This window comes from Pituophis catenifer, unplaced genomic scaffold (assembly GCF_029215685.1).
Source record: "Pituophis catenifer annectens isolate HBS135680 unplaced genomic scaffold, rPitCat1.0.hap2 SCAF_1, whole genome shotgun sequence".
Classification (NCBI taxonomy): Eukaryota; Metazoa; Chordata; class Lepidosauria; order Squamata; family Colubridae; genus Pituophis; species Pituophis catenifer.
Window position 1 is genome coordinate 332524872 of NW_027256881.1, and position 17195 is coordinate 332542066.

General features: G+C 44.7%; 1 protein-coding gene across 1 annotated transcript in view; it reads right to left on the minus strand.

Moving 5' to 3' along the window:
• Positions 1–10895: 10895 nt before the first annotated feature.
• The window catches only part of ELL (elongation factor for RNA polymerase II), a 55546-nt gene continuing 49246 nt past the window's right edge, over positions 10896–17195 (minus strand). Inside the window, exons 10-12 of the mRNA XM_070943565.1 lie at positions 15109–15280; positions 14698–14742; positions 10896–13243 (exon numbers count right to left, since the gene is read on the minus strand). Coding sequence (XP_070799666.1) covers positions 13127–13243; positions 14698–14742; positions 15109–15280 — 334 coding nt within the window. The 3' untranslated portion in view covers positions 10896–13126. The remainder of the gene's footprint in view (positions 13244–14697; positions 14743–15108; positions 15281–17195) is intronic.

The window sequence follows — 17195 nt, forward strand, 5'->3', positions numbered from 1 at the left end:
TCAGCTCCTCAGAGAACCAAGGAGCTGATTGAGATCAGCACCGAGTCAGAGGCCGCAAGGGCGCGACGCGGTCCAAGGCTCCAGCGGCCGCCCTATCCCAGGCGGCCACCAGTTCCTCAGCCGAGTCGTGAGTCAGAGCCTCTGGGAATGGCCCAAGCTCCGTCAGGAACCTCTCAGGATCCATCAGGCGCCTGGGATGGAACCACCTGGTCTTGAAAAGAAGCCCTATCACATTTTTGAGCGCATGTGATCAAATTAAACTCCACCCACAAAATTAGCCCTAATGAAGACTCCTTGCACCCTGTGGTGCAGGGGGTGAGGCAAGGCACACAGATAAAAAATAAGCTATGATGAGGATAGTCAGGTGGAGCTGCCCTACTTACCAGGTCTCGCACACTCCGACACCTGCCTCGCCTTCTTCTGTGGTTGCTTGCCGCCACTCACATGCATCTCCCTGGCCTCCATTTTGTCTTCAGATGCCTGCCGGAAGGCATCTGAAGGCCAAACAGAGGCTGGGGCAATGTGTGCGAGTGGCAGCAAGCAGCCACAGAAGAAGTGGGCCAGCAGTGGGCTCCTGAGGTGAGTCAATAATTAGAACCCTCTAAAAAGAAGGCCTAGCCATTTTTGGGGGGGGTGTCAAAAGAAAATAAGACCTGGCCTTCTTTTTTGAGAAACTCGGTATGTGCATTCAAACACTCAGAAACATACAAAATTGCTGCTGCTTCTTCAATCCATTTATCTACCAGGACCAGTTTGACTGACTGATGGGTAGGAAACCTGCAGAAACATCCTCCCCCCACCCCCGAGTGATTGACTGTCCACCGCATTATTAACCAAAGATATAAGCATTTTGTAGTTTTCTGCATGTAAAATGGGCGATCAGAACTCCAGGTCAGCTCTATTTCTGCTCCACTGCTGTTCTCAAAGCCCACCCTGCTCCCCCGGTCAGGAAAATATTGGATGGTTTCCATACCGTAAGTAATGACAACAGCCGTGGGAGCATTTGCTGGTAAATTTCCACTGGGAAAGTTTAACTTTGAGTGCATTGATTCCATTCCAAGAGTCCACGCAGAAGTAGAAACTTCGAGAACAAGTGTCCTCCTAACCAAACACGCCTTTGTTTTTGTTTTTTTTAAACAAGGGAGAAAAAAAAAAAACCCCAGAAAGTTAAACAAAGAATCCTCTTATTTCAGCTGCTTTTTAAAAAAGTCAAGATGTTGGGAATTGTGAAGGGTGGGGGGACTCTTTCTAAATCACCTTGGCTTTAATATTCTGCACACGGTTTGTGCTGGCACGTTAAAATTTCAGCCACGGAACCAAAGCAGGATCAAGAGACAATAGGGAGAGGGTTGAGCTGTAACTTTCCACTCCTGGCCCAGGCGAGTCAGCTGGATGGAGAGTAGAATCTTAGCAGGGCCTCAGAGGGACTGTATTTGGGGACTGTTGGGCAGATTTAGGGAAGTTAAAACAAATACAGGCACTTCCCTATCTGTGAGATGTGTCTGCTACTGTCCCTTTGCAATTCTGCTTTATACTGTAGGAAGTTAGCACCCACCCCTCTCAGGGGTGAAATGCTACCGGTTCGGGCCGGTTCACCTGAACCGGTAGTAAAAAATGCTTTAAAAAGTAAAAAAAAAGTTTCAATGATCGCATGTCGCTCAGCTGATCTTTGGAACCTTTTTTATTTTACTTTTTAAGCATTTTTTTTACTACCTGTTCTCCGGATCCTGCGAATCTCCAGGGGCAGTTCATTCCAGAGGGCAGGTGCCCCCACAGAGAAGGCTCTCCCCCTGGGTGTCCACCCCAATGATGCCCTTGACGTGATGTCCCGGTGCCTGGATCTGGATGGGGAGAAACAAGCTCAGGCTCAACCCTTCCAAAACTGAGTGGCTGTGGTTTCCAGCGTCCCGGTATAGCCAGCTGGCTCCATCGCTGACTATTGGGGGTGAAATCCTGGCCCCCACAGAGAAGGCTCTCCCCCTGGGTGTCGCCAGTCGACATTGTTTGGCTGACAGCACCCTAAGGAGTCCCTCTCTGTGAGAGCGTATTGGCCGGTGGGAGGCTATCGGTGGCAGAAGGCGATCTCGTATATACCCAGGTCCTAAGCCATGGAGTGCTTTAAAGGTGGTAACCAGCACCTTGAATCGCACCCGGAAGACCACCGGGAGCCAGTGCAGCTCGCACAGGAGAGGTGTTACATGGGTGCACCGTGTCACCCCCATAATCACCCACGCGGCCGCATTCTGGACCAGTTGGAGCCTCCGAGTGCTCTTCAAGGGGAGCCCAATGTAGAGAGCATTACAGTAGTCCAGACGGGACATGATGAGGGCGTGAGTGACTGTGCGCAAGGCGTCCTGGTCCAGAAAGGGATGCAACTGGTATATCAGGCGAACCAGATAAAAAGTTCCCCTGGCCACAGCCATCATATGGTCTTCTAAAGACAGCTGTGCATCCAAGAGGACACCCAAGTTGCGAGCCCTCTCTGAGGGGGCCAAGATTTCGCCCCCAATAGTCAGCGATGGAGCCAGCTGGCTATACCGGGACGCTGGAAACCACAGCCACTCAGTCTTGGAAGGGTTGAGCCTGAGCTTGTTTCTCCCCATCCAGATCCAGGCACCGGGACATCACGTCAAGGGCATCATTGGGGTGGTCCGGGGTGGAGATGTACAGCTGAGTATCATCAGCGTACTGATGGAACTTCACCCCGAAACCACGGATGATCTCACCCAGCGGCTTCACATAAATGTTGAACAGAAGGGGCGAGAGGACCGATCCTTGCAGCACCCCACAAACAAGGCGCCTCGAGGTTGACCTCTGTCCATCTGCCAACATAAACTGTGTACGGTCAGAGAGGAAGGAGAAGAACCACCACAACATGGTGCCCCCTACTCCCAACCCCTCCAATCGGCGCAGCATGATACCATGGCCGATGGTATCAAAAACCGCTGAGAGGTCTAATAGGACCAGGACAGAGGAACAACCCATGTTCTGAGCCCTCCAGAGTTCATCAACCAATGCGACTAATGCCGTTTCCGTGCTGTACCCTGGCCTGAAGCCCAACTGGTACGGATCTAGATAGACAGCTTCCTCCAGGTACTGGGGAAGTTGTCGCGCCACCACACTCTCAACAACCTTTGCCACAAAGCGAAGGTTGGAGACTGGATGATAGTTCGCTAATAGAGCTGGGTCCAGGGAAGACTTCTTGAGGAGGGGCCTCACCATCGCCTCTTTCAAGGAGGGAGGGAAGAAACACTCATTCAAAGAAGCGTTAATAATCCCCTGGAGCCAGCCTCGTGTACCCGCCCGGGAGGCCAGCACCAACCAGGAGGGACATGGGTCCAATAAACACGTGGCAGCGCTAAGTCTACCCAGAATCCTGTCCACATCCTCGGGAGTCACAAGGTCAAACTCCTCCCAGATAACACTCTCAAGACCCACCTCCGTCACCCCATCTGAATCTACCCAGTCAGAGTCCAAGCCTTTCCAAATCTGAGTGACTTTGTCATGCAGGAATTGCACACAATCCTCAGCCCTACCCTGAAAGGGGTCTTCCCTCATTCCTGAATGGAGAAGGGAGTGGGTCACCTTAAACAGGGCTGGTGGGCGGTTCTCTGCAGACGCAATAAGAGTGGAAAAATAATTAGATTTTGCCGCTCTTATCGCCACTAGGTAGATCTTAATATGAGACCTCACCAGTGTTCGGTCAGATTCGGAGCGGCTGGCCCTCCAATCGCTTTCAAGGTGTCTTTTCCGGCGCTTCATCTCCCTCAGCTCCTTGGAAAACCAGGGAGCCAATTGAGATTGGCACCGGGTCAGAGGCCGCAAAGGCATGACGCGGTCCAAAGCTCCAGTGGCCGCCCTATCCCAGGCGGTCACCAGTTCTTCAGTTGAGTCGTGAGCCAGAGCCTCAGGGAATGGCCCAAGCTCCATCAGGAACCTATCCGGATCCATCAGGTGCCTGGGACGGAACCACCTGGTCAGTTCCGTCTCCCTGCGGCAGAGGGTAGTGGCTCGAAAGTCTAGTCGAAGGAATGAATGATCTGACCATGACAAGGGCTTGATGTCTATATCCCCTAATTCTAGATCATTCAGCCACTGACCAGAGACAAAAATCAGATCCAGAGTGTGTCCCCCCGTGTGCGTGGGACCTTGAATTAACTGGGTCAGGAGGCCATGGAGGCCTCAACTGTCATGGAGGCCATGAACTCCCGAGCCGCCTCTGACGTTTCACCGACGGATGGCAGGTTGAAATCCCCCATGACCATAAGTCTGGGGGTATCCACCGCCACCTCGGCTATTACGTTGAGCAGCTCGGGCAGAGCCACCGCTATGTGGCAGGGAGCCAGGTACACAATCAGCAAGCCCATCTGCACCCCACGACCCTACTTCACAAGGAGGGACTCACATCCGGCTATCTGAGGTACAGTGGCCTCCTTCGGACAAAGACTTTCCTTAATAATCGCCACCACCACCCCACCCCTACCCTGAGCCCTCGGCTGATGGAATGTGCGGAAGCCTGGCGGGCACATTTCAATGAGGGGAACCCCCCCTCCTGGCCCAACCAGGTCTCCGTAATACCCGCCAGGTCAGCACCCCCCTCTTGAACAAGATTGTAAATGAGGGGGGGCTTATTAATCACAGACCTGGCGTTGCATAACATCAGCCGGAGGCCCAGGCCCCGAGGGTCTGTGCAACCCGGGGAACGAGAAGTGCATTGGGGGCCGGAGTGTGCAATCGCTCGCAAACAGTGAGTGCGCACTCCCGATACTTGATATGGCCCTCTGCTTTCACCATATCTGCCCCTCCCACCCATAGTACTAATCAAACAGCTCTCACCCTTGTCTCCCTGAACTCCCTCGGAACTCCCAAACCCGCCCCTCCTGCCACGACTGTCAGACCAGCTATGCTTCCCTGTGGCTATATGGATCCCCCCAGATCTCTCCACATAACCAACTACCCTGCTCCCGGAACTCCTTAAAATTTTATCTAAAAACTTTTCCAAGAAGCCCCTTAACCCCCTTCTCGCAACATGCCACCTCTCGGGGTTCCAAAACCCGTCATCAAGATAGGACCTCGATAGTGTGGAGGGCCAGACCTGCAAGAGGGGTGAGTCTCGCAGTACAAAAAGCTTCTCTGCCGAATACATCAGATAAAACTAGGATGGGGCTAGCAACTGGATAAGGTCAGGGCTAAAAGTCCTGGAACAGAAAAGAGTCTCAGTGTAGGAAGAACCTGGCCTCCGCTGCCCTCTCACGGCAGTGGGAGGAGTCCAATTATGATGTCGGGGTGGGTGGGCGGAGCCTCCTGCCAACATATCTACCGGTTCGCAAGAACCGGACCGAACCGGGAGCAACCCACCACTGCTATGAACCTCTCCAATCAACTGGTTCTTCACTCTGTTCATCAAGATTTCTCAGAGACAGCAAAGAGATATTCATTCAGAGCAATTTCTAGCAGAATTTCCCCTTGAAAAAGTTTCAGATTTTGTTTTAAGGATACACTTCCTGGGTGGTAAGATCTGTAAACAGTGGAACAGTCTACCTGTGGGGATTATAGGTTGTCAGTCTCGGAAGGTTTTTAAGAAGAGGCTGAATAGTTAGCTGTCATTGAGATTTAACTGAGTTTCCTGCACATTGCAGAGGGTTGGTTGGACCTAATGTGGCCCCTTTTGCCTCTACATTTCTATGATTACATTTTAAATGACTTGGGTGACACTTTTGCTCATATTATATTGCTGAAAAGTGATGCAGATGTTGCAAGATTGTGACCCCCCCCCCGATATATTTCTTCATTGCACTGTAGCTTGTGGGTCCTTGGTGCTCTCTGAGCTTGGTAGTTTTCTTGCAGATGTTTCATTACCAAACTAGGGTAACGTCATCAGGTCCCTGATGATATTACCTAGTTTGATAATGAAAGGTCTGCAAAGCGCAATCCTGAGCTACAAATATTTTCTTCTATTGGTACAGTGTAGCCTCTCCCATTCCTCAATCTAAGCATCTGTTGATCACCTGTCACAAACGCAAAGGCAAGGAGCAAATTCCTTTGCTATGAGAATTTCACCAGCTTTTTATGGTCCTTTGGGAGAAAGAAACCCTAAATCATTTGGTTTTTCAAGGGGAAATTCTGCTAGAAATTGGTCTGAATTAATATTTCTTTGCTGTCTCTGAGAAATCTTGATGAACAGAGTGAATAACCAGTTGATTGGAGAGGTTCATAGCAGCAGTGGGTTGCTCCCGGTTCGGTCCGGTTCTTGCGAACCGGTAGTAATGTCGGCAGGAGGCTCCGCCCACCCGCCCCGATGTCATCATTGATGATCTGCACATGCGCAGAAGCAAGCAAGCACTCCCGTTGCAAACCGGTAGTAAACGTAAGTGGAACCCACCCCTACTTCATAGGTTTTACCAGATCAGCCGGTCTGACCTCAGTATATTGAAATAATTGACATCAGATCATAAAGAACTGGATTGCAAACATCTAGAAAATATACCAGGAGTGATTAGAAGAAATCAGCATAGATTTGTGGAGAACTAGTCTTTCTAGGTTAAACTTATCTCAGTTTTGATCAGATAACCTTTTTAGAAGGAAATGGATATCTCAACTTCAGCAAAACATTTGAGAAAGTACTCAACTAGCAAGGTAAAGTTGAGGTTGGAAGGTCAGAGTGATATATATCTAGCTCCAAAGTAGTACCCAAAATTGCTTAGCATTTTTAATCATTGCTTTGGGTGAATAATGAAATGCCAATTTTACAGATAATACAAAATACTCAAGATGACTAATTAATCTCCTGCAGTTTTGCTTTTTGTTTTAATAGTCATTTTAATCATTTCAAAGAAGATAACAGTAAACAGCCTAATCAAGGAACCATCAAGAATACTCCCACTAACACTGACAAGACACAAGCATATAACTAGAGAACACTCTAGTTACTAGAGTGCTCTATTATTACTCATTCAGTCGTTACTAGCACTGATAATGCTACCTAGTTTGGTAATGAAATGTTTGCAAAAAAGTAACCAACTTCGGAGGACATCAAAGTCTCCTCATTTCTAATTGTTAGTTGTATACTATCTAGAGTCACTTTTAGTGAGATGGACAGCTGTATAAATTTGCTAAATAAAAAATACTTCAGCAAACAGGCCAAAATTAAAATAATTTTGATAGGATAGAGGAGGGGGTGAAAGATCTCCTGCCCTATCCTCCTAATGCAGTTGGCCCCATCCCTGCTAGCCTTAAGGTAAAGGTTCCCCTCGCACATATGTGCTAGTCATTCCCAACACTAGGGGGCAGTGCTCATCTCCGTTTCAAAACTGAAGAGCCAGCTCTGTCCAAAGATGTCTCCATGGTCATGTGGCCGGCATGACTAAACGCCAAAGGCGCACGGAACGCTGTTACCTTCCCACCAAAGGTGGTTCCTATTTTTCTACTTGCATTTTTTACGTGCTTTCAAACTGCTAGGTTGGCAGAAGCTGGGACAAGTAACAGGAGCTCACTCCGTTACAAGGCACTAGGGATTCGAACCGCTGAACTGCCAACCTTTCGATCGTCAAGCTCAGCCACTGAGCCACCGCGTCCCTTAGCTGCTAGCCTTAGAAAGACTCTAAAGATTACCCTTAGGGATAGATTGTCAGGTAGTTCTTGACCTACAACCGTAACTGAGCCCAGAATTAGTTGCAAGTCATGCCGGTTATTAAATGGGTCTTCACAGGACACCTGATTTTAGATTTTTTTTGCAGTAGTCATTAAGTGGATACCATAGTCATTAAGCAAATGCCATGGTCATTAAGCAAACCCATGGGCTTAACAATGATGTATAATCAATCAATGAATCAATTAAAATTGTGTTGTATTGAGCCAGAATGACAGATGAGCTCACCCTTGGAGGTGGAATATATGTTTGATGGGCACCCACTGTATGCTGCGGTTACATCAGTTTTGCTTTGATTCCTGTTGGTTTCCATTGCTATTTTGCTTACACAGATGTTGCTCAGAGTTGCAATCACATGCATTGGGCAGACATTTAAATCTTCTAACTTACTGATGGAAATTCAGTCAAGATAAATGCAAAGCACTTCATTTAAAGGAAGCTTTTCTTCAGATGGATAAAATGGAAGATCCTCTGACTTGATCTGAACAGGTCTGAAAAGAATATGGGGATTCTTGATTGCAAGCCGAATGGTTCAGAAGTGGGATGTGGCTACCCAAAGGGGAGATGCCATTTTAGGCTGAACTAAAAGAAATTTGATGTCCCAACCAAAAAAAGAACAAATTCCACTTTATTCTGGATTGGCTAAACCTTGAGGACAGGACTATGTTCACCCACACACTTTAAGGGAGCCCAATGTGAAAAAGGCAACCAGAAATTAGGTTTTAAAAGGGAGAGGAAACAGAGTTTTGCCTTGAGGAAAAACATGACTAAAGGGGAAAATAAAATTGCAATTTACAAGGACTTGAGTGGAGGTCCCACAGAATAAAGCTATGGCATGTTCGCCAAATGCAAGGGGGTATATTAATTTAATTGGGAAGCATTCAGAAGGTGGAAATAATGGTCTTAAATTACAGGAATAAGATACCAGTTGGGAAAAATAACACTTTTAATAGTTGTTAAGAGGAACTAGTTAAGGTGAGGGGTTCTTCTAAATGACTCATGCATTTTGTACTACTCAAGCAGAGGGTACATCCCAATTTGCTTGTGATATTTTGAATGGGATCAGCAGAGCAGAGAATATCTGCTTTGATTCTCCATTTCAAGGCAACAGACCAGAAAATGCCAGGTGCCCCACGCTCCTCCAAATTTTGTAGAACTGCTTTAAAACTCAATGTACCAATCAAGATGTATTTTACAATGTGAATTTCAGGATGATTAGCAATCACATTTGTGGCACGGTGTAGTGAAAATGCATGGACATTTTTGTGCCCATTAAGACAACCACAATTGAGTGCAGAATTTATGTTGCTAAGTGAGAAATTTGTTAATTGAGTTTTGCACCATTTTACGACTTTTCTTGCCACGTTTGTTAAGTGAATCCTTGCAGTTGTTAAAATTAGTAACACGGTTGTTAAGTGAATTTGGCTTCCTCCTTGACTTCACTTGTCATAAGGTCCCAAAAGGTGATTACGGGACCCCCCCCCCCGGGACCCTGCAACCATCGTATGAACCAGTTATCAAGCATCTGCATGTAAATCACGTGACCATGAGGATGCCGCAACAATTATATGTGAAAAATGGTTATAAATCACTTTTTTCAGTGCTGTTGTAACTTTAAACGGTAGTGTTGAAATTAGAAGCACAATTGGGACCAGAATTTCCATTGCTAAGCAAAGTGGTGGTGAAGGGAGTCATGCCTGATTTTACAACCTTTCTCGTGGTGGCTGTTAAGTGCATCATTACAGTTGCTAAGTGAATCATGTGATTGTTAAGCAAATCTGGCTTCTCCCATTGACTACACCTTGGAAGTCAGCTGGGAAAGGTGATCACATGACCTCAGGATGCTGCAACCATCATACAGGCCAATTGCCACGTCCCCAAATTTTGATCCTGTAGTCCTCAACTTATGACAATTGAGCCCAAAATTTCTGTTGTTGAGTGAGACATTTGTTAATCTACAACTAAATGAACTGTTGTTAAGTCCAGGACTACCTGTATAAGGGTGATGAGGCGGTCATTGAATGCCAGGACTGGGCATAGCTATTTTCAATCCTGTTGTAACTTTGAAATTGGAAAAACGAATGGTTTTAAGTTGAGGACTACTCATATGCCAAGTTTCCATTAGGCGTTATGTTACTATTTTGATTTTAAAAAAAAATACCTCAAATTTTTCTAAAATAGTGAAGAATAGCCAAAAATTCAATTTCTGACAAGAATGCTGGTTGAATCTGTCAGTCATTCTCTTATCGGCCCAATCTATACCTAACAGGATTGTTGTGGCGGGAAAACATGGCAAGCGTCCATGTACACAACTTGGAGCTCTTTAACGAAAGGTGGGATAGATCTCTAATCAACATATTCACTTCTAGGTCCCCTCAGATCACAGAAATCCCCAAGCTGGAGATTCTCTCAAAATTCATGTTCAGCACTTGAAAAGGTCTGAACATGCCTGGGACACTGAGACACAAGATGTCAAAAAAGCAGCCTTTATGCATTTCCAATACAATGATTTTATTATCTGCTGCAAAAATAATAAAAATCAGTATTCAGCTTTGTATTTTATTTCTCCCTCTGTGTGTATGAATCAGACCCCACCACCATTTTTTTTTCAAAAGATAAAAGGAAAAAAAAAAGGCCGAAATGCCATTTTAAACAGTATTGGCAGCGTGAAAAAACTGTTGTTTTTAATTCTTTTGTAAACAGCTTAATGGCTCAAAGTATCTTTTTATTTGTCATTGTACAAGTATTACAAAAACACATGTTATGAATAAATTAAATCATATTCAAAGAGGCTTGAGGGGAGGAGGGTTTACAAAGTTCCCACCTCCCCTGCAGAAATATTTGCCTGCAACTTTATAAACTGCTAAGATGGAAATAAAGCAGATGACATACCTTTAAAATTGAACAAAACAAAACAAAACAAAAACAAAAAACTATGCTCGTTGAAACAGTCTCAGAATGAAAACAGCAAAGCAGAACCTCACAGTACTTTCCCTCTTTTGGATAGTCATTAAATATCTGTTCCAAATTCTAGAAAGTTCCAGAATATATATTTTATTTTATTTATATACACACACTTGTGTAATGTACACAATACATCTTTGTATCCAACTCTGATTTGCAAAAATATTATATTGAGCAGATTATTCATATAAAGAACTGAGATCCCTCTCTTTAATAATTTCCCTCCAAAAATATTCGTCCCCCTCCCTCCCTCCCAACTCTGCAAGATCCCCCTCCCCCCAAAAAAAGATTAAAGAGAGAACAGTCAACTTACAGCCCTTCCGTTTCACACAGTTCCTTATTTAAAGGAATTTAGATTGGATGTGTTTTGCCCTATGCCACCCACCTCCGTTAAGAGCTTTCAAGGAAATTAGGTAACAGACCCAAATGCTCTTTTTGGTCATAAACTGGATTCCCTTGTAACGAACGTTCCTATGCTTCTTTCTCAGTGATAGCCCAGACCTACAATGGTAAGGCTTGGATTTAGGATTGTCACAAGTTGCAAGTGCCGATTAAAATGGGGTAATGGGAAGACAGACAAGACTGAGGTCTCAGCCCTGTACAGGATACAAATACTACAGCTCCCCTCCCGCCTTGGCCAATGCCTCATAAACTGATCAGCATTGTTTCACAGGAAATGGCACCTCATGACAACACACAAATTGCCAGCTGAAAATCCCCCCCCCCTTTGTAAGTTACAACTGCAAAAATTAAGAGCGGGATGTGAAGTCTTAACGCTCCTATAACAGGAGTATTTGACTTCAGTTTCGGGCCAGGTCCCACTGATGTTTTGGGAAAGTCCTCAGAAGCTAAAATGCTTGTATTTCAATCTAACACAGGAACTGCAGTGGAAGAAAATTAATTTTAATGCCTGAGTAATATGCCTAGACCTGGGTTTATCCAGTCCCATCTACGCTGTTACTGTAATGTTTAGCATCTCTGATTTTAAAATAATCTCTCCATGGCCTCTGTTCAGAGTGGACAGCACAAGAAATATTTCTGTTTACAAACAAGCAGAAGATAAGAGAGCTCCCAATCTTATCCTAAACCAGCCTTATCTTAAGTGTTTTGCAAATAACCCTCCCATCTCTGTCCTGCCATACCACAAAAATTGTCAAGAGTGAAAAATTGCAAACAAACTGTTTTTTTTTTTATCCTGGGTGATTTAACTCTGAGGGAAAAGATCAGGAGGAAGAGGGGCAACCTCAGGCTGGACACCATTTCTATCTGAGGCAAGGAAAACATTTTGAATTAAAAACACTTCGTTCCATCTATGCTGGGAAATAGCCCTGTCACAAGCCCAAAACATCTGCTTCAAGCTTGAATTAAGCGATGTTTTGAATTCAAAATTCTGCATACCTTCCACTTTTAATTCTAGCAGATGTAGAAGAGGAAAATCACACCAGCAAAATTAGAAGGTGGGGGGGGGGGGGAGAAAGGGGGCAGATGCAGAATTGTGCTTTTTAATCCTCTGCCTGAACTCTTGGTTTTTGGGCTGGCAAACGAGCAAGACAGAGAAAGAAAACCAAATTGGATATATTCTTCAGAAGCAAAACACCCTCTCTCATATGACCTTTGATTTTGTGCTGTTCCCTTTGGAGAAGTTCAGTTAAAAAAATGGGAGCTCAGACCCACATTTTGCCATGCCTCCCGCAACCATGTAAGGGTTAAGGGTCCCACCAAATGAGACCACAGAAAGGTCTAAGGATCATTCACAGTGAAGCAGGACTCTTCATCTTGATCACAGAAACAGGGAATCCTCCTCCTAAGATCCCCCCCCTTTTAAAATTAATGCCCAGATACAGATTCTGTCTGGGCAGACGGCAATTCATAAAACTAAGCTGCTGCATAGAAAAAGTCAGGAAAGCGGAACAAACTTCTCTGACAATGGCCAGCCATGCTAGGGACATTAAAGCAGCATCCGGCTCCTGATCGGTTCACTAAATCCTGGCCAGGAAGGAAAGAAAGAAAGGGGGCAGATTGCAGAAATACAAACAAGAAAGCAGTGAGTTATGCAAGAATTTAATGGACAGCGGACAGACAGGTTTGTATATGGAGTTGTTCCCTCCCATCCCAGGAACATGAGCTCTCCCCTCCCCTCAAGCTGGTAGAATTTGCAACAGAGCTCAGACAAACCTTTGTTTCCGACTCTATAAACTGAACCTGCATTGGAAGGTGTGTGGGGAGAGTCAATTTTTAGGGCGGAAGGTTCATTTGCTGGCATCTAAGAATAAGCAAACTTTCCTTTCTTTAACTGGTTTTTTTTTTTTTTTTAATATCTGGGAAGAGACAGAGTTTAAAACGCTGAGATTAAGCCACATTGGTTCCTGGGTGTGTACAGTACAGTGATGGACTTCTCACGGGGATTAAATCCTTGAGTCACTGAGCCCAGGAAGCTGAGAGTGACTTTTTCCCTCGCTGTGGGACTTGTTCACAGGTTGACGTCCATCTGGGTGTCTCACTCAGCCCCCTGGCTCAGTGCCAAGACTGAAACTGCTGTTGGTCGTATTCAGCTATCAGTTTTTTGATATGGGCCAGTTTGTTGTGGAGATATTCACAGCGGTTCTTCTCCTGGCTGTAATTTGGATTAGTCTGCAAGGGAGAAAAAAGAAAGAGAAAAAAGGTTGACTATAGGAAGGGAATTTGGTCTAATGTTTAAGGCACAACGTTAGAAACCAGGTGGCTGCGAGTTCTAGTCCTGTCTTAGGCATGAAAGCTGATTGGGTGACTTTGGGCCAATCACCAGGAGACTTGAGAGTTCTAGTCCTGCCTTAGGTGTGAAAGCCGGTTGGTTGACTTTGGGCCATTTTCTTTCTCAGCTCATCCTACCCCATTGGCTTATTGGAGGAGGAAACAATGTTATGTATGTTCGTCGCCTTGAGTTATATAGTTTTCAACTTATGACTGTAATGGAGTTTGCCACCCTGATCATTAAGTCATGATGATCGTACATCGATCACGTGTACAACCCCACTTTATGATCCTTTTTTATGGCAGCCATTAAGCAGACCCACAAGCAAACCATTGGTTCGGTATTGGTGCAGTTTTGCAGAAAACCAGAAGTGCCGTTATTTAACGAAACTATCATAAAATGGAGTCACAGGACTGTGGAACACTGCAAATGGTCGTAAAGGTGACCCTGTTGCTAAGCGTCCAAAGTTCAGCCACGTGACCACGCCGTTCCCCCACCCTGACTTTTGAAACTTTCAATGGGGTCATAAGCAGCCCCAAGATAAGTCTGTTGTAACTTCAAATGGTTGCTAAGTGACCAGTGGTAAATCAAGAAATCAAGAATTATTTATCAAAATAATAAAGTCCTCAACATACGACCACAATAAAGGTAGGATTAAAAAAAAAAAAAAAAGAGGCCGTGCCTTCAGTTAGGATAAAAATACCAGGCAAATAATTGCCTGTCCAACTTCAGTTAAGAATTCTAGAAAACAAAAAAGAAGGAAGGAAGGAAGGAAGGAAAGTGAGCAGATGCCGACATCTGATAGCAAGAAAAATAAGGGCTGCCTCTGGCTTGTTTCTATCGTCTGTCAGACTTCAATTTTGCAACAGGCAATGCTTACTATGAGTTAAATCATCGTATTTAATAAAACTAGTAGTTTATTGGATAGCTGCAATATGCATTTGGTATATTGTCAAATTCAAATAAAAGGCAGAAGAAACGGGTTCCGTTTCATTCATTCTACCCCGTCTATAGTTTTTAAAAAATGGCTTTTAAAAAATGGCTTTTCAAATTAGCCATTATGGCAGATACCTATTGCCAGGCTCTTTTTCTAACTGAAGCCTCCTTTAACCTGGTGCTCTCCCCAGATGTACTGGAGAACAAAATCCAGGAATCAAATGGCCCTGGCACTGAGGGACCTGCAATTGTGCAAGGAATCAAGCATAGGAAGGCCAGTTGAATCCCTGTTTTCTTCAGCCAAGCTGCTTCTAATCAAGCCAAGGTTTTCTCAAGTGAGAAAATTAGGATTTTTCATCCCTGTTCCTCTCTATCTCAAAAAAGCATCTGATTACGAACAAGAAACTCAGTGACTCACCTTTTTAATTTTTCGGTACTCTTGCAAGATCTGATCGTGGATAATCTGTAAAAGAATGACACGCCATGTATTAAAATTATTTTTAAAGCCTTTTCTGCAGATTTCCTTCTGCAAAGGCAGTCTGTGGGTTGAAGAGGCTGCTTTAGCTTACAGCCAAGATACTTTAGATCTTCTTCGATCCTTAGAACAGGGTTCTCCAAACATGGCAACTTTAAGACTTGTGGACTTCAACCCCCAGAATTCCTCAGCCAGCATTGCTGGCTGAGGAATTCTGGGAGTTGAAGTCCACAAGTCTTAAAGTTGCCATGTTTGGAGGACCCTGCTTTAGAAGATATTCTCTATCTTCTTCAACTGCCCAGAGAAGCCAGTTGCTGAAGTTGCAGGCCCAAGCCATCCCTCTGAGCTCCCCACCTTGTATTCTTCCGAGCCCTGAGAAAGCTGCTTTAGTTCTGAATCCAGCTGCATGAACCGCCGGGTTATCCGCTCAATACGAGCATGCAGGTCACGATACTCGCCGTACTCCGCGTTGAAATCATTCTTATAGCTCTGACGTTGCTCCGAGGAAGAGATGGCACCGTATTTTCTGGAGCAGCGATAAGAATGAAAAATGAAATAATCCCAAAGGATACAATGACAGGTTAGTCCTTCAAGTTACGACTGTAATGGAGCCTGCCCATGACGGTTGTAAGTCATGATTGTCGTAAATGGGATCAGTCATGTGACAACCAGATCTTAGGACCTTTTTGTGGTGGTTAAATAAATGTGGTGATTGTACAACAAACCAGTTTGCTATGGGCACAGTTTTGTCAAAAACCTGAACTGAGTGCCATAAAATACAGTCATGTGACTACAGGATGGTGCAAACGACTATAGAAATGGCTGGAACTGGGTTGTATCTTCTCTTTTTCAGGTAGGTTGTTAACTTTAAACTGTCACTAAATGAATGGTTATAAGTCAAGGACTACCTGTAGTTAGCATTTGCATTTCACCTTCTTTTATAAGCCTAAACCTTCCACACGCAGGGTAATGGGAGACCTTCCTCAGCCTGCTACTTTCCCAGAGCAGGGGTCTCCAATCTTGGCAACTTTAAGACTTGCAGGCTTAAAACTCCCAGAATTCAAAGCAAAGCTGGCTGAGGAACTCTGGGGGTTGAAGTCCACAAGTCTTAAAGTTGCTGAGGTTGGAGACCCCTGTCCCAGAGTATTTGGTTTACGGAACAATGCAGCCCATCCAGAGCTTCATGGTGAGGAAGGCTGGTGTGATATTTGGCCCAAAAGAACAGTGAAAATAAAATCTCAAGGGATAAGGTGCGACTCTAATGACTAGAAAACCTTGACAGTCAATATTACACTATTGTTAGCCAAACACTGTACTACCAAAGAGCCTTGGTAGTACAGTGGTCCAAGGCACCCTGTTATTAAGCTGGTTATTAAGACCAGCTGCCTGCAATTACTGCAGGTTCGAATCTCGCCAAGGCTCAAGGTTGACTCAGCCTTCCATCCTTTCTAAGGTAGGTAAATTGAGGACCCAGTTGTGGGGACAATAAGCTGACTTTGTATAAATATACAAAAGAATGAAGGCTATTGCTTAGCGCATTGTAAGCCGCCCTGAGTCTCCGGAGAAGGGCGGCATATAAATTAAAAAACAAACAAACAAAAAAAAAAAAACCAGATGGTGCGGCTGCATTCAGGTAAGTAATATTTGAGGGTTAATCAACAAGAAGATTAACAGGAGATTGAAAATAAATAAAAGGAAGTATAGCAATTCTTCACCTAATATCATCTGCACGTAATATTTGCTGCTATGCTGGTGGCCATTAACAGAACAATTTAAATGAATATAATGAAAATGTATGGCGAGGTGGGTTGATCAATGACAACTGTTGACCAGGGACAAACAGAGCCAGTTTGGGCTAATGGTTAAGGCACCAGGGCTAGAAAGCAAGAGACTGTGTGTTCAAGTCCCACCTTAGGCATGAAAGCCAGCTGAGTGACTTTGGGCCAGTCGCTCTCTCTCAGCCCAACCCAACCTAACAGAGTTGTTGCTGTGGGGAAAATAGGAGGAGGAGGAGCGTGTGCTGGATATGTTTCCCGCTTTGAGTTATTTGTCAAAATACTAAAGGTGGGATAGAACTAAACAAATAAATAAAAAAGTAAACTAGCCACAATGAACAATAAAACATCCATCTATCTATTGCTGGTACATTGGGCTAGCTTTTTTATGAAGGAAAATCCTAGACCGAATTTTGTCAGCTATACAAGAAGTCCTCAACTTACAACTGAAATTAAGACCAGATTGTCCCCTGCTAAGCAAGAAGATTGTTAAGTGAGTTGTGCCCAATTTTATAATGGTTTTTTTTTTTTGCCACTGTTGTTAAGGAAATCACTGTTGTTAAGTCAATCCTGCAGCTGTTAGGCTGTTAACTCTGCTTGTGGGAAGCTGACTGTGAAGGTTGCAAATGGCGATTACATGACTTGGGACCCTGCAAGTTGTAAATA